The sequence below is a fragment of the Typopeltis vanoorti genome, chromosome 6 (genome assembly GCF_054136105.1).
Source record: "Typopeltis vanoorti isolate ZY-2024b chromosome 6, IOZ_Tvanoo_1.0, whole genome shotgun sequence".
NCBI classification, from domain to species: Eukaryota; Metazoa; Arthropoda; class Arachnida; order Uropygi; family Thelyphonidae; genus Typopeltis; species Typopeltis vanoorti.
The window spans coordinates 97,157,264-97,176,050 of NC_143554.1; the positions used below are offsets into that span (position 1 = coordinate 97,157,264).

At 36.0% G+C, this 18,787-nt stretch overlaps 1 protein-coding gene across 1 annotated transcript in view; it reads right to left on the reverse strand.

Moving 5' to 3' along the window:
• The window catches only part of LOC150105733 (proton channel OtopLc-like), a 39,260-nt gene that overhangs the window by 16,059 nt on the left and 4,414 nt on the right, over nucleotides 1-18,787 (reverse strand). The window contains exons 2-3 of the mRNA XM_090394328.1: nucleotides 10,364-10,622; nucleotides 2,323-2,483 (exon numbers count right to left, since the gene is read on the reverse strand). Coding sequence (XP_090250454.1) covers nucleotides 2,323-2,483; nucleotides 10,364-10,622 — 420 coding nt within the window. The remainder of the gene's footprint in view (nucleotides 1-2,322; nucleotides 2,484-10,363; nucleotides 10,623-18,787) is intronic.

Here is an 18,787-nt window from a genome sequence, read left to right on the forward strand (position 1 = left end):
TTGAGCTCAGTAATTCAGGTGTGTTCTGATCAGGGCCATATACAATGGTACCACAACACCTTTATACAACATGTTGGTTGTCTTTTTCAATATTACTGCAATCCTTTGGATTGTCTTCACTACCTTTACAACATGTGGTCCTCTGAATTTCAAATTTATATATGTCATCAGTCCAACATTTCTTGCCTCCTCTGATATAGTTCTACCAGTAGAGTATGCAGTCTTTCATCTGTGGATTCCAGAAGTTAATGGCTCACCTACATTAAATTAAACCACATTAAACTGTTTCCTCATCTATCTGTCTTGCTTTTCAGCTTATTTAAATCCTCCTGAAGAGTCATGGGATCAGCCCCATCACTGATAACCTTTCCCAACTTTACATATCCATAAATCACTAAATATCTCAATGCAATCCAGTACCAATATTGTTGACAAAGATTGAATAGTAATGGTTCCAGTACTGAGTCCTACAGAGACCACTTGTAACCTTCTTTCTCTTATGCCTACTTTATCCTCCATAAACAGCTCACTCAGACAGCTAATTGCCAATCCACTGAACCCATTTATTGCAACTTATCAATTTGTCATGCAAAAAAAAAACCTGTCAAATGACTTGACAAATCCACTGAACCCATTTATTGCAACTTATCAATTTGTCATTAAAAAAAACCTGTCAAATGACCTTGCAAAATTCAGAAAAATTACAGTACTGTATATGCATTTCCCTCATCAACTATTCTTGTTAAGTTGTCATAAAAGGTGACCATATTATTGAAACAAAGTCAGGGCAGGATTTAAGGTTATGATATGGCCCTAAGCTATAACTTTTCAGAGGACCCTAAAATTTATTCAGCTTTGTGGTTAGTAAATTTAAGACTATCTATACTGAGCAAGAGGCTCTTGTAATGTGAGACTTTAAGCTGTAGCTTGTCTAGCTTATGTGTAAATCTGGCCCTGAACAAAGGTGACTCTTAATTTTACCTTCATTGTCTAATTCAGTATATGAGCTCTTATTAGTATTTCCAAAATCTTAACAACCAGAAAAGAAATACAAAATAATCCTAAATGCAAACAAATGCCACTATTTTAAATCTATTATTAAAAAATCCATTAATGGCTTTTATTCTCTTATAGCAAATAGGCGAGGCCTTTTAACCCCTATCTAGCTTTTGGAGACTAAGTGGGTAGTTCAATCTAGCCAATCAGAAATAGCTGGGCGAAGACTATCACCAATTATAAGTGGCTACCAATGAACAAACAAGTGCTGCCATCTCTTGGTATACCTAATCCTAACAGGATATTTTATTGTCTGAAATAGTGTGGGTTCTACGGTCAATTTTCTTAAATTTCTGGGACGAGCGAAAAACCTGCTTTCCCCTACCAGAGATCGACTAACTCGAGAAACAGTCAAAGAAGGGCTCAAAAAAAGGTTCCTCCAGCTCCAGTCGGTGGCTTGACTTGAACTTAAGTCCATCTTCGGGCGGCCTAGCATAGAGGATGCAAGCACCACGTCCACTGAGCTACACGTGCCTTAATATTTTTAATGTCTGTATTTATTTATATTTTATAATGATAAAAATTTTGTACTATGCTTATCATTCTGTTATAGATAAGAATGTATGCTGAGTGTCAAACCATTTATGAGATCACAGTACTATAATTATTGTATGAGAATCCATCCCAAAGAACACTGTAAACCTATTGTGCACTTTTAGTACCGTGGGTGGCATTGGCTGATGATGATGATGATTTATGGTTTTAATGGTGCAAGGACAAACATCCATGCCAGCAGAAGAATTCGAACCCACAACTTGTTGGTTGGAGAGCGGATATACTCGGCCAACCAGGCCAGCTGTGGCCTTGGGATTCCTTATTCTAAAACCCTACTCTAAAGATCTATGCTTACAGTGAAATTCAAACCTATAGCTTGATGGCTGGAGAATGAATATGCTATCCACTTAGTCAGCATTTGTGTGTGTGTATGTAGCATTCCTACACTAAAAACATCTCGAGAGTATGTTGAAAATAGCAGGTAGCTGCATTCCAACCCTGTGAAGTGCTATTACAGCTACACAGTTCTCATAATCTTCTGACTACATGTTAATCCATACAGCTAGACAACTCTCTCTCCTGATAAACACATAAATGTTGGCTGTGCACAGCACCACTAACAGAACTGGGCTTGCACAATTCTGTGGGCAGCGTGGAGGGAGGGTGCAGAAGTTGTAACAGTATTTATGACAAGACTGTGTATTAATCTTTCTCCTTCTCTTTTCAATAATTTTGTTCTCTGTGCTTGATTGTAATGTATAGTATACTTACTCTAGAATTCAGAAAGATAAAATACATTTGTATAAAAGTAAAAGCCATTCTTGTTGTTGGTGTCAGTCCATAAAGGATATTGTAGCAATGGGAATCCACTTCAAGCTCAAAAAATTGCCCAAACTCTAATCCAGAATAAATCATACTTCCAATTCCAAATGCTGCAAAAAAAATAAAATAGAACATTCACTATCTGTTAATAACTATTATATTTATTAAATTTTCTAAATCATTTTTATCTATAGAATTTTGCATATATATATAAAATGAAATATTTTTGCACATACATAATATGTGCACATATGCAGTATATCTGCACATTTTTCATGCTTAATTGTAATTCATCCAGTAACAAACATTCTCACTGTATATGTGCAGTCCTCAAATATTTGAAATAACAAATAATGAAAAGCACTTAAAAGATATACATTAAAGTGCTGGTTCCTAATATATTGATTTCACTGTCATCCCTTTTAGTGGGATGAGGACAATCTTGTCAACTTTAATGCGACCAAAATACAGCTGTTTTATTTCTCAAGAAATATCGCATTTAATGTCTCATCACATTTGATATGACTCAAGTCTCCAAACAAGATTCTATTTCTCTTCTTAGAGAGGCATGCCTTTCGTACCAGAAATCCATCACATTCATAGTCTACCCAGTTTTCTAGTTCTTTTCCACTAAAGATATTAATCTTTACCTGTACAGCTACCGACCCAAACAAAACAATGTGCCCAATATGTGGGGGTTTTTTTGGTTTTTTTTCAGGGCACACCAGTAAACAGAGTAGTGGTTATCTCCAGGAAAAAAAAAAAAAAAAGTTTACTACCTAAAGGCATTAACAAATATCTATGCCCATGGAATTCAAACCTGATGGCTGGAGATTGGCAATGCAATGAATACATATTGTCATGGTCAAGGTACATAGAACCAGGGCTGTGGGACAATGAAAATTGGTTCTAGTGATAATCATATTTGATTTCATACTCGTGAAATCAGTTTAGTAGATCGTTAGCAGTATTTTTTAAATGAAATAGAAAATATAGTGAATCTCACAGATATCATTGCTTTAAAACACGTTCATTTGATTTCATACATGTGTTAAAATCTATAAAACTTGTTCAAATCAAACTATAAAAATAAGGAAGGTGTGAGAACTAGTGGCCATCCCTGAAAATTGTGTAAGGAAGTGTGAATAAGAGGGTGAGAAGTATTTTTTTTACATGGAGAGTGGTGGGTGAGTGGAATGCATTGTCTGAATATGTTGTGAATGGTAAGAGTGTGATGAACTTAAGGTGCAGTATGATCGATATGTTACATTAATAATCAATCTATTATTAATATAATAATAATAATAATAATAAAACACAAATGGATGCAAATTAAACATAAACGCATATGATAATTAAATAAAATACTTCCTAATTTCTGGTTTTGTATATTGTTTAATTTTTGAATTTTTTTTTATATATATATATATATTGTATTTATATATTTATGTTTATATATTTATGTATGTATTTATTTATATTTATATATTGTACCTCATGATAAGTTGACAGTTAAACTAGAGCAGATGGGGTTGGATATTAGATTGGTGCATTGGATTGGAGACTGGCTGTCTGATAGGTATCAACAAGTTGTGTATGGGGGAGCGATATCCAGGAAAAGGAAAGTCACTAGTGGAGTGCCTCATGGGTCTGTTTTAGGTCCATTACTGTTTAACTTGTATATTAATGATATAGGTGAAGATTTTTGGATGAAGATATTCAGTTGTTTGCAGATGATGCAAAGTTGGATGAACCATGAAGTGTAGTGAAGATGTTGTGGCCTTACAGGAAGACTTGAATAGATTGCGTGATTAGGCACGGAAATGGGGATGCGAATTCAATGTTGCAAAATGTAAGGTTTTAAAATTTGGAAAACAAAGATGGGATGCAGAATTTATGCTTGGTGAGAATATATTGTTGGAAGTAGAGGAAACAAGAGATCTGGGGGTGATAGTGGATAAGGATCTAAAATTTAGGGGACACATCGCCAAAATTTTGAAGACAACACAAAGGCTTCTGGGAATGATGTGGAGGACACTGATGTGTAGAAGTAAGGAGATTCTTGTTCCATTATAAGGCTTTGATTAGGTCACACATGGACTATTGTGCCCAGATTTGGTCACCGGGTTTTCAGAAGGATGAAGAGATGTTGGAAAGAGTCCAAAGGAGACTGACTAAGGTAGTTTCTGACCTCTGGATTGTCAAGTATGAGGAAAGCTTGAGAAGATGAATTTGCAGAGGCTGGTGGACAGGAGGAGGAGGGGAGATATGATAGAGACCTACAAGTTGGTAAGGGGTTGTTATAGGATCAATGATGGAGAAGTTTTACAGAGAATAGTGAGAGATCAGGGGAAAACCAGAAGTCATCCCTGGAAACTGTATAAAGAGGGTGTGAGTAGGGGAGTGAGAGGCAGGTTTTTTTCATGCAGAGTTGTGAATGATTGGAATGCCTTGCCTGAGAATGTGGTGTCTGCAAAGAGTTTGAATGTGTTTAAAACATGGTATGATGAGCTGTGTGTGTAATAAAATGACCTCCCAGATGAGTCTTTGACTCCATGAGGTCTTGGGGTGGTAATAATAATAATAATTTAAGTCCTGGATCGTGATGTAAAATGTATTTCTTGTTGTGGGTCACTGTCAAAAAAGTTCGAAAAACACTATGCTAAAGGGAGTTCAAATATCATGCCAAGGAAATTTCTTTCTTTTTTTTTTTTTTTCAGCAACAACAAAACAAAAAATAAATAAATAAATAAAAGTAGTGAGGTAGTCACTTATGGTTACAGGCTTTCCCCTTTTTCCTGTACTCTTGAGTTTTTCATCCTTCAGTAGCATACAAATCGGCTAAATAACACACAGTTTAAATAAATCCTTTGATGCTTTTTATTTCTCCAATGGAGTAAGCATAGCTCTTTTAGTTTTGGTTAACTTTTTGAAGCTAGAAAGGCAGTCAGTCTTTATCTTTCACTGATAGTGAACCAGAGCTATTAATGAATCAACTTGTTTCAACAGATAAATATTTTTATTTGCACGGTTAAAAACCCGAGTTTATGGGAGGGAAGAAAGAAAAAGAAAAAAGCTACTTGCCTTACCAAAGATCGAACTAGCTCGAGAACCGGTTGAAGAGAAAAAGAAAGAAGGGGGGGGGTAAAAAAGTTCCTCTAGTCAGCGACTAGAATCGAACGATCAAAGCGCTACGAATACAAAGTTCATTTTCCACAAGGCTATATAGGAAGCACGCAATTTATAAACATGCTTCTGTGGTTATTATCATTGTTATTGATTTTTAGGTTAATCAATGACAATATAAATATAATGATAGTTTAAAGAGTAGAGTATTAAGTATGCAGTTAGCATCGCTGAATATGTTGATATTGGTATCTTTTATAATTGGCAGTTAAGTTCAACATGATAGTTAAAAAATTACTATGCATGTATCTCTAATCTGTGATTAGAATCGACCCGATAAAGCTGTCTTATGCTGATCTAGAATCCTGGAAGTCACCACAAGCCAACAACAGTAAAAAAAATATAAATAAATAAAAAAATAAGCAAACGCCTTTTATTTCCTTAGGGAGTAGGCGTGGCGTTGTTGTTGTTTTTTTCTTAAATTATAATACGTAATTTATTTACAAACTGAAATATATGCACAAACCTCCATAAAGAGGGGGAAACAACAATGCCCTTTGGTTAAAAAGACCTGGGTTCGAATACTCTATAGAACGTGAAGAATCTTTATAAGGGCTTTTCAATTGAAGGTGAGTTAGCCAATCTCGTACAGCGGCTAAAGGGTTTTTCCTCCTCCCCAGAAACTAGGGTTTTCATCCCGAAGAATAGACAAACCGGTCAGAGTAATACACACAATTAACAAGACATAGAAGATAGGATTAACTGCCCTATCGTAGTAATAATTAGATTTATATGATGCCAAGTTGCTTAGTTGTGACATGCCAGCGAACACCTAACACGTCAAGATAAGATAAGATATATACAGGATATCAGTAGCGCACTCAGAGGGGGGGGGGGAGCACGGGGCCCTCCCCAAATAAAAAGGAACAAAAAACACTAGAAAATTTTCCCAAAATCTTTTCCTAATTAAAATTCATTTTTTTATTTATGTTGTATCATATCTTCTATTTCTGTACTACTTATGAATTAGCGATCATTGAAGATTCTCAGTCGTAGGTCGTATGCGATGCGTAGTGTGTATTCTCAAATCGTCTACTCAACTCTCCCCCCCCCCCCAGATTAAATCCTGAGTGCCCTACTGCAGGATATTATGTACAATGTACATTATAACATATTAATAACAGAATCAAATGATATTCTGTAATTGCGCAAACCGCCAATAATAATTCATTTTCAATCCCTTCTAGCCATTTATTGTATCTTCGGTATCTGAATTACTGAACTACCCACTTTTAGAACGATTAGTTAATATTAAGAAAGTTTGAGGATTATCGTTAAGATAACATTTGAACCCCCTAACCAGGGCCGACTCTACCGACGGTGCAACACGTGCATTTGCATGTCGCGACAAGTTTTTGGGAGCGGCAAAATCGACCTAAAGTATATGAAAAATAAATCATTAAAAAAAAAATCATTTATTCCTTCTCTGTTGAAACCAGATGGCCTTGACTGAGGGGTAAATCTCATTTAACCAATGACACCAAACGATCATAATGAGATAATTGGTTAAGAGTAAACCAATTAAACAAATAGAATCAAAACATAAATATAGACTATATTTATGTATTTTGATAATACAGTTGTGCAGTGATTGCTAATAATATTTTTTTGATACAGTTATTAGGATTTGGCTTTTAAAATAATTTTAACATTCCAATATGTCTGATAAAATTCAGTATAATTTTTTTAAAATTCATACTGAAGAGGTCCTTTGATTAAAAAAAAAAAAAAACTATCAGGTGCAGAATATCGCAAACGAAAATCGGAAAAAGAACGCGATATTCAGAAACAAAGTGGGGCTTGGCATAAATATCTAAAAACTGAAACTGCTAATGTAGTACAAGAGAAAATAAGCGAAAGGACCGAAACTAAAAATTCTGAGCTCATGGCAAGTACTTCTCATTGCGATCCCAGTAATGTCGATATTAGTAGCAATTGATTTTAATTACCAATGCAGACGCACGTTTTCAGAACAAAATTCTACCGTTAAAGGGTTAATTGTCTCTCTCTTTCTGTAAAGAAATATAATTCATGATCATTTTTCACTAACTTAAGAATTTTCATTAGCTAATGTTACTATTTAGAATTTATGATCAGACATGTTGAAGCCTAGCTTAACATCGTGGCTTTTAAGACGCCATTAAAAGAGATTTTTTTTTTTTTTTTTTTTTTTTTTTAGGGAAAAGGGGCGGCAAAATATGCTATTGCACGGGGCGACAAAATTCCTAGGGCTGGCACTGCCCCTAACTAATTTTAATTGCCAATAGTTGAAACAATGCTGGAGTAAAATCGACTAATATTGCTTCGAAAATGTTGCTCGGGGTAAGGCAGACGAAGTTACAAGCAAAAATAAATAAAATAATTATATATATATATATATATATATATACACACACACACACTGTATATTAAAATAAAATAAAAAAAAAAAAAGAAAGAAAGAAATTACAGTACTTCAATTTACGGCGAGCTGCACTCGCTGGATGAAACATCTAATAGAATTGAAAACCGACAGAAATATCTATTTCACCGCTGTACTCAGTTCGTTAAGATATCTCCAGTCTTATCCCCCCCCCCCCCTATAAAACTACTTGTAATCATGAAAGCAAGTGTTTGTTTCTAATTAAGTTACAACTCTAGTAATCGAGATTTGTGTATAAAATATCAAGTCATACAACAGCACTACATATTTACACGAAACTAGATACAGCTATTGGATTGTAGTGTATAATAAATCGCTCATATAATTTATGAAGAAGATATTAGCAAATCAAAATGAAATTACTCCAGTTTATTATATCATTTAGGAATGACTATATCTGAATTTACCAAGCGATTATTTTCTTATCTGTTTCTCAATGCAGTATCTCGAGGTCAGAATTGCAGTTTGAGAATAAAATGTACATATTTATGAGACAGGACATATTTATGAATCTTTAACAGATCAAAGTTCAGGGTAATAAGTTTATGACATGACACTGAAAGCTACATTCCAGTTTATAACTAATTCTCAGAAAAAAAGCGAGGACATACTTTATAGACAACGAATTAATTAAAAGACTATTAACAATTCATTAATATACTCATTTAATTAATTTTAGTGGTTAGAATGAAAAAAGCCGTGTCGCGTCGCTTTATTATTTGATAACGAACAGGAATGTGGAAAGTATAACTTCCAAAAATTCCTTTTGATCAGACATAATTATAACAATAATAGATTTATCAAGAAAGAAACTGAAAGCAGGCTTCATTCTAGCCGCTCAATGCAATTAAAGCAAAAATTGAGAATATCAGTAATATCTTCTGATGAACAATTTATGTAATTCATGAAAATAATTCGGTTATGGAATGAACGGCTATCTCGTAGCCGTTCATTCCATAACCGTTTAAAGCAAAGTAGGATCTGTTTCCATATTTTCGCGATGTTGAACTTTCCCTCCCCACCTCTCTTTCTTGAAAATGACGGTGCTGTTTAAAGTTCTTGCGTGGCTTTATAGTATCGCTTGAAATTTTCCAGGTATTCTTCAAAATTTAAAGCGCTCATACAACAAAATGAGATGCCAAATAAATAAACAAATAATAGCATTAATTTATCCGCTGCCAGTGGAAAACTTAAAAAAAATAGTCAAAAGTTGTAAAGTTTGCTTATGAATTTAACGTGTAGTTAGATATTACCACATAAGTTTAGCACTACAAGTTACGATGCTTTATGAACATTCTCTGTAACCTGAAGATTTTGGAAGGGTTGAAATGAGAATGAACACTAACAGAAAAGCGAAACTTCTAATATGATACGAAAAATCCTGTAAAATACGTGCAATGTATGAAAGGTGTGATTGAAGTCTGATTAGCGGAATAATGAATTACTGACTTTAAAACTATATATTTAGAAATTTATGTACATTTAATCATACAAATACAACATACTACAATGATATTCTATCTTTTTCAATTTATCTACTTGAATACAAATTCTACCCTACTGTTCTTCTTTATGAACTGGTCAATAACATCGTCATAAAAAAGTTGGTTGTAACTTAGTTTTCCCAAGCAACACGCACACTTGTAAAGGCTGACTGAAGCTCATTGGCTAGAGCTACTTTGACTGCGTATGGCCTGTGTTTAAGACGACGTGAAGGGTGCGGAAATGGCTATGTGCGTTCATGAAATCAGTGCTGCAGCGAGGAGCTGGAAGCTCCTACAACCGAGCAAGCCAAGGTAGCTTTGACTAGATGAGCAAGCATCGGTCTTCGATACACAACGCAAAGCTCAACTATTGCCGCGCAAGCTTAAGACATCTTCTGTCTACAAAAATAAAAGCCTAAATGAAATGCGTATAAACGCATGCATTTATTAACAAATAAATATTACTTCTTTCCCAATTAATGAGTTTGCGCAGCAAGCATGGAGAATTCGCCCCTGATGCCAGTTATCTTACATTTATTGTTGCAGCACACTAGAATACTGAGTTTGGTTTATAATACTCCAAATGGTATAAAATGGTATCCTATCCCACTCCAAGTACAGGTTAGAAGCTAAAGTTCGAATTCCTATTTCGGAATGTATTTGCTTATCGTATTTAAATTAAGATCAGTGAAGAAATTATTTTGTTTCCATTTTTTGCCTGAGAAAAAGTCCAAGTTTAACATGAATCCAGACATTATCGCATTTTCGAGAAATTTATTTTTTTCAAAATACCGATACAGTTATGTCATCTGTGTAGTCACTAGAATTATACATGTAATACAATGAAGGTAAATTTCAATTTATTTTTCGCAGTTCAATAATTTCTTCCACCACTTACCTACAGCTCCAAGACGTAGATAAAAACTTCCACAATGAGCAGCATCATCCACCTTCTTTTTGGAATTATGATTATCCATACTACCTGTACTGTTACTTCTCCTTGGAATTGTGTCCATAGTTTTCAGAATAATGCGCATAAAAGAAGAGAGGCGACTGGGTTTTCGATTCCTAGAAGCTTGAGTATCCTGACGAAGTAAGAATATGTAAACAAAGAAAAGAAATCCAATACTTCCCAGATACAAGTAAAGATAGAAACCCTATAAAATAAAATAAAAATGTTATGTAGCATAAAAGTAGCAAAACTAGAATATGCAATATAAAATATTTAGTTATAAATTTTATCAACATTAGGCATGTGTAGTCCTGTGGAAATGGCGTGTGCATCCATAGCTATAGGCCACCTGGACAAGGTCATTCCAAGTTCAAATCTAGGCGACGACTAAAGGAACTTTTCGATGGTTTTTTGAACTGGTTGCCAAGTTAATAGATCTCAAGCATGGGCTAGTGGTTTGGACTATTTCAGACAATAAAATATACTCTCAGGATTAGGAACTACAAGGTGGCGGCAGTTGTCTGTCATACTCTCCTCCCTGAGTGCCAATTAAAGGCACTAATAATCTTAGTCCATCAATTCTATGACGATTTTGGATTGAGGTTAGCTACCCACTAGTGTTCAAAAGTTGGTCAGAGCAAAATGGCCTTGCTTACTCCCTTTGATGAATAAAAGGCGTTAGTTACAAAAATGTGCAGCTGTGATCTCCACTGAGGGGAATATTGATTATGCACATTCTATTCTATTAGAAACAACAACCCCCCCCCTTCCATTTGGCAGTTATATGGGTCTATCTTTCTCTATACACAATAACTTGGGTGTGTGCATGTCTGTGTTTCACAATTATTGACCTTCAAAGAATTATAAGGATTAAAATAAATAAATCCTCTAGTGCCTGTTTATTCCTCGAAAGAAGTAATTGTACCTTTTTTATTCTTCAAAAGGTAAAATAAAAAAAAGCAAAGCTATTTTTTATTTTATCTTTTTGGAAATCGGCAATGTCTCCAGACCTGGTCGTTCGTCAGTAACTGATTCAGGTAATTTCAGAACTTTATGGGATAGCATGGCAGACAACTACTGCTATCTTTCCAAAACAGACATTACAGGTGGAAATAGTGTGTGTGTGTGTGTGTTAAGATTTAGAACCATGAAATTGTGGCTATTGTATACCATGCTTTCACCTCACCCCCTAATTCCTATGAAATCATTGAAAACCTTAAGCTCAGCTGTCAGTGGCAACCAAGGGTAGAGAGCGACTGTCAGACACTCTTCCAAAAACTAGTTACAGCTAAGAGTGCTCTGCCTACTCCCGTTGAGAATTAAAAGCATCCGAGGGTTTATGTTTATTTAATATCGTAGATAATATATCGATTATTAACGTTCTGTTCTATTAGAACAAAAAAAAAAAAAAAAAAAAAAAAAAACTTCCACCCTCCAATTGGCTTAGCAGTTATGTAGGTCTTTGCCCATATACAATAATTTTGTTTGTGTGTGTGTGTGTGTGTGTGTGTGTGTGTGTGTGTGTGTGTGTGTGTGTGTGTGTGTGTGTGTTGCTCACAATTTTTGGAAATAAAAGTCAGATAGACCTGTGATTTATACAAAATGCCTTGTCTAGGTGTAAGTAAAACCGAATTTGTTGTGTCATCAGTATTTTTTTTTTTTCAGAAAGATTGCATACTTATAGTATATCAACACTATGAGTATGCATTAACATCCTCTTCAAACTGTCGTAGAAACCACTGAGATATTTAAACTTATTTTGAATACCTTTTTCCACTTTTTTCAAGTCCAAATGTGTTCTGACGTCTGATAATGGTTCCAAACGTTGGAGATGCCCACTGACGAGCAACACAGATGAGAATATGAATATCAATAAATTTGTTTATGGAAACAGACGCATCACTATTCAAAACAAAAACCATCCTGAAGGGGTAGAGTCGACGGTCTCTACCGCACGACATTTTCCCACTCTCTCTTCACAGGTGTAGGAACTTATGGTCAAAAAAGACACGATCTTGTTGGGCATTTCCTACTTTTTTCTTCACCTCTTCAAAACATGAGTTGACACTATTATTGTTGAAAGAATTGATGCATTACATTTTAAGAGAAAAAAAAAATTACATCTTAATCAGTTGAGCAAATGCCTCTAATGATAACCCAAACACTCGATTTCTTGTAATAAGTCGTAATATTTCAAAGAGAAACTATGAAACAGCTGCGACATGTTATTTTACACAAAGCTCATTTTCCATTCTGTGAACATGCTCTAAGTTGCGTTTCCTGAATAATTATTTTAGTCCTCTAAGTTCGTACCACTTTTTCTGTAAACGGAGGTCCAAAGTGCCGCTCTGCTGCCGTACTGCCATATTTTTTTGTGTACTCAATCACACTATGCTAAAACGCAATCGTATAGCTATGTCTGTGCTTTGTAGAATCCATGGGTTATAAAAAAAAAAAAAAATTAAATATAATAACGTATTGATTGCTAGTTTTGTAATCCTATTATTTTTCTTATGGTTTCTTTTCTTATCTTGTCTCTTCTGATTCTGCTTTCTATCTTCCTGAAAAATTTTATTTCTGTTTGCTAGTTGGCTGAACTGTTTTACAACCATAGGTCAAAACTGGGATATAAACTGAGCGGCGGTCAACTGACAATTTCATGTCATTTCTTATTTCATATTACTGCAATGAAATTAAATTAAATTTTTGGAAATAAAGTATTCTTTGCAGTATAAGACACACGAATTATGTATCAAATTTTTCATGCAAATATTATTTATTTATTTTTTAATTTTAATACATGTATTATCCGTTTATTTTCGGTGATAATTTCGTTTTTGCACTCATGCACGAATCCTTTATCTTCATAAATCTAAAGCATTACAGGGTCAACATCATAATGTTGACCCTGTAAAATCGATGATATTTCTTTCGGATGCCAATAATTTTGCTCGTTGAATAATTATTTTTGTAGATGCGCAGTAACTCGATCTTCTTTGATCCATTATCCAAGTTTTTAATTCATTTTTAATTTCTGGTGATTTTGCCGGTTTTCTGTAAAGACTGTTTTTTTTTTTTATATATATATATATAATTTACTTCTATTAAATGATCTTGTTTCCTCCAAGTTCGTATCATTTTTTCTCTAAGCGGAGGCCCAAAGTGCCGCTCTGCTGCCGTACTGCCATACTTTTTTGCGTACTCAATCACACTACGCTTAAACGCAATCGTATAGCTATGTCTGTGCTTTGTAGAATCCATGGGTGATATAAAAAAATAAAAAATAAATATAATAACGTATTGATTGCTAGTTTAAATGCGTGACCGTGTGACCGTTAACGACCGTGCAAGTACAAACATAAAAAACACATCGGTGTATAAGACGCATTCGGCTTATAAGATACATCCTAATTTTCAGATAAATTTTAGGTACAAAAAGCGCGTCTTATAAAGCGAAAAAATGGTATATACATGAGACCTTGGACTTCTTGTATATACTGTATTATTATTATTATTATGTCACATCTCCAGGATTCATTGAAGGAGGGCAGCGTACTCTACAATTCTCTTCCTCCACCAACTACACAGAATTACTACTACCATCATCATCATCAACAACACAAAACGCCATTTACAGCCCACAACCACCCACTAATATTTTTTCTGCAATTGCATGTGTTCTCAAGGCCGATTTGCCTGTAAGTGGGTATAAAAACCCAAGTTTTTGGGAGAAAAAAAACTGCTACTTTCGTATGAGATCGGCTAACTCACTTTCAGTTGAAGAAAGGGAAAAAAAAAAAAACATACGAAGATTCCTCTTGTCACGACGAGAATCGAACTTAGGCCTTTTACAACTGAGGGGGAATAACATACCCGTCGTTCCAATTGCGCTATGGAACTGCTTATATATACTGTTTATATAAAAAATCGAGTAATTTTCAGAGTACCATAGGCACCAGATGTGATCGAAGGCCAGAGGAATGTGGTAATATAAGCTTCGCCCTTCTGTCCATTAACATGATCATCCATTGAAGTCCGTGATATATATATCACCCAAATTTATATATATATATATATATATATATATATATATATATACAAGGAGAGTTAGCCGATCTCAAACTGAGGTAGCAGGGTTTTTTCTCCCGGAAACTCGGGATTTTCATCCTGCATACAGGCAAATCGGCCTTCAGAACACACGCAATTTACAGACAAAAAATACTGTTGTTGGTGATGATGGGTGGTAGATGGCGTTGCTGATAGTAGTGTCGTAGTAGAAGAATTAAGTAGTAGTGGAGAGGGTGAGATGTATTTAGCGAAGTGGAGTAGATTGCCCTCCCGCGATGAGTCTTTGGACTCCCTGGAGGTGTAACGTAATAATAATAATTTAATTAAATTTAAATAAAACATATAAATTAATTATATATAAAATATATAATACGCACTTTTATTTCTCAAAAGCTATCACTTTTCATATAATGGCAGTTTACTATTGATGCAAGCATTAGTAGTGTACTGGAATGGCCATGTCTAGATTTTTCCTCTGTGTCACTGGCCAGCGTGCTCGTTGAAAGGCACAGGGGAAAAAGTGTAAAGTTATGCATTTTGGGATAAAAGGATTACAAGCTGTGTACCACATTGATGGAACTGTATACTGCAGGAAATTGAAGATAGGGATTTGGAAGTATTGGTTAATAAAGCTTAAGCTCAGAGGGCATATTGTAAGTTTATCCAGGGTAGCTCATAGGATTACTTGCTTATTGAAGAACATACTAACAAGCGGAGATGAAGAAGTTATCATCCCACTTTATAAGGCCCCAATATGTTTACATCGGTCATTTTACTCAGGTCATTTTACCTGGATTTCTTGGGGATGATCTTCGCGACTTCATCATCCCCAAGTAGTGAGTGACCAACATTGTGAGTGGTCTATGGAATGCTCTCTGTGATGATAGAGTGAAGGTTTGTGAATGGGCTGCAGAAGTTGGTTAATAGGCGGAAAAGATGGGATATGACAAACATTTAAGTAACTAAAAGTTTTATAAGGTTAATACACAAGAAATATTTCAGCACTTAGAGGTGACAGAACAAAAGGTCAGATCTGGACACTTGGGTAAGAGTGCGGTTAACAAGGGTATGATGACTAGATTTTTCGCTTAGAGAGTGGTAAATCAGTAGAATGAGTTGCCAGAGTCAGTTGTCAATGCTTTGTCCATCAATGAGTTGAAGGAGAGGTACGATAGATATTGTGATAGTTTGGGTGTCCTATGACGAGTCTTCCGACTCCGTGGAGGTGCCAGTATAACAATAATAATAACTACACTATTCTCGTGTTCTAACACCAACTAGTATGAAATCGTGTGTGCTCTGCGGTAGATTTTTCAGTCACTGGATTAAAAACTTTTTATTATTAGTAGTTTTTTTTTGTCTTTTTTTTCACAGGGGGGAAAGAATTGCTTACGTGTGCCAAAGAAATTAAGTGTGGTATCTGCTGACTCGAGAAATTTCTTAGATTTTAATAACTATTGAACTTGTAAATTTTGTAGATTAATCTAGCATTATGAAAGGCGCCACGAAACTACTCACTCTTAATATAGAACCTCTCTCTCTCAGCGAGTTATTGGCTAACTCTCCTTCAATTGAAATTAAATGATGAAATTGTATGTAGTCCTTACCCCCACCCGGTAACTTCTGCGGTGTGTGTGTGTGTGTGTGTGTGTGTGTGTGTGTGTGTGTGTGTGTGTGTGTGTGTGTGTGTGTGTGTGTGTGTGTGTGTGTGTGTGTGTGTGTGTGTGTGTGTGTGTGTGTGTGTGTGTGTGTGTGTGTGTGTGTGTGTGTGTGTGTGTGTGTGTGTGTGTGTGTGTGTGTGTGTGTGTGTGTTTCTCAGGTGGTAAAAGCCACTGTTTGTTTACTGCATAGTCTACGCGATCAAATTCCCCGTAAGGGATGAGCGTTTGCAAAAGTCTTCTCCGAATGATCTTCTCTATCTTCCTGAGGAGCTTTTTGTGGCTCAGTCAATATCGATTATGCACCTTGGTTGGAAAGACGGATTGATATTTCGTCTCGGACGCAAAGTCGAAAACTCTTTATCAGGGTTTTAAACCACTGAAGGTGAGTTTGCCGTTCTCATATAAGGTGGTATGGTTTTTCATTCTGCAAAAACAAGACTGTTTTAGGGAAAGACATTTACACGCAATTTACAGATGTATACACTGACTTCATAGCCTTAGGTGCTTCGGCCATAAATCCAAAACAATCAACTATCAAGTTATCTCCCTAAGTGTTTAAAGTTCATCTTAAAGAGTCAATAAATAAAATGTATTTATTTATTTTTAATTTTGCCATTCTATTTTCGAAGATCTCTCTGCCCAATTTACTTGTTTGTACTTTAAATGAAAACTGAAGTGCCATACATGTTCGCAAAACTTTTATCCAAAACTCGTAAGACGCTTTCGTTCATTTTCCCCTCAGAGCTACGATTATTATTATTATTATTCCGGGCAACTCCAAGGAGTCGATAGACTCATCAAGGGAGGCCCTAACATTATGTCAAGAACAACTATTCGACATTCACACACTATCTATCATACCTTGCCTTGAACTCATTCACGGTCGTAGCACCCACCACAGACTCTGGCAGCTTATTCCACTCATACACCACTCTCCAAGTAAAAAACCTAGCTCTAACACCCTTGTCAACCACATTCTTGCCCAGCTTCCATGCATGGCCCCTAGTCCTCCCACCACCAGTCCTATTTTCAAAAATATCTTCTGGATTAATCTTATAGAAACCCTTCAGTAATTTGAATGTCTCAATCATATCGCCCCTTTTCCGCCTATCGACCAATTTCTGCAACCCACAAATCTTCAACCTATTCTCATAAGGTTCATTCCACCGACCTGCTATCATCTTGGTCACTCGTCTCTGGATCCTCTCCACTTCCTCCCCATCACGAAGAAACCCTGGTGCCCATAACTGGGCACAGTAGTCCAGATGGGGTCTTATCAAGGCTCGATACAGAGGAACAACAACAACTTGTTTGTCTCTGCTTGTTAAAGTATTTTTCTGCAACCAAGTGATATGATGAGCTGATTTAGCCACTTTTGCAATGTACCCCTAAACTTCAATTCCCTATCCACCAACACTCCCAAATCCCTGGCCTCATCAATCTCCTGGAGTACGGTTCCACCAATGTGATATACTGCTGCTGTTCTGTTCACCCCGAAGTGCATAACCTTACACTTTGCCACATTAAATTGACATCTATTTTTCTTAGCCGTCCTCCAAACTATCCAAATCATCCTGTAAAATTTTGACATCCTGTGCACTCACAATTGCTGTACCCAACTTTGCATCATCAGCAAACAAGTGAACACTTACTCTCAGATCCTTTCCTATATCATTGATGAACAAACTGAAAACCAGTGGTCCAAGAACAAAGCCCTGCGGCACACCACTAGTCACAAGCCGTCTTTTAGACTCAACTCCTGAATAAACCACTCTCTGATATCTCTCCATCAACCACCCTCCTATCCATCTCACCAACCCTATATCCATCCCCATCTGCTCCAGTTTACTGATTAGGGTTATATGTAGTATCCTGTCAAAGGCCTTGGCAAGATCCAGTAGAATCACTTTAAACCCATTACCCTTATCCAGTTCAGCCGCCACTTTGTTATAAAACGTGAGCAAGTTACTGAGGCATGATCTACCCTTCACAAAACCATGTTGTCCCCCATACAATATCCCATTTTCATCTATCCAATCCTGTATTCTTTTCTTGACTAATTTCTCTCTAAGAACTTGACAATGATTCCTGATATGCTAATCGGTCGGTAATTTACAAGCAGTCTTGGAACCTCCTTTATGCAGTGGAACTATTTTCCTCTCTTTCCACCCCCTTGGGACTAACTCAGACTCGAGACTCAAATTAAACAAAATGGCCAAGGGTACTGACAATTCTTTAGCCGCTTCTCGTACGACACGAGCTGGTATACCATCCAATTCCACAGATGTATTGACATTGAGGTTATGCAATAGACTACTCACCTCCACTTCATTTACCACAATTCCCGTATAATCTACTGGTTCATTCGTGTCTGCAATGTCACCACCTGGATGATATATTCTTGCAGAGTGCTCACTCAGTAACTCAACTATATCTACTGCTTCAGTTACCTCCCTACCATCGGCATTCTTTAAAATCATTCTGCCATATACATTTTTCCTTTTACTTGCAACATATCGAAAAAACTGTTTAGGATTCTCTTTAGCCTGCATGGCCAATGTTCTTTCGTAATCCTTTTTTGCTTTTCTTACCACATTCGTTACCCTTCTGGCCCCTGCGCTTTATACCGTTCGTGTGCCTG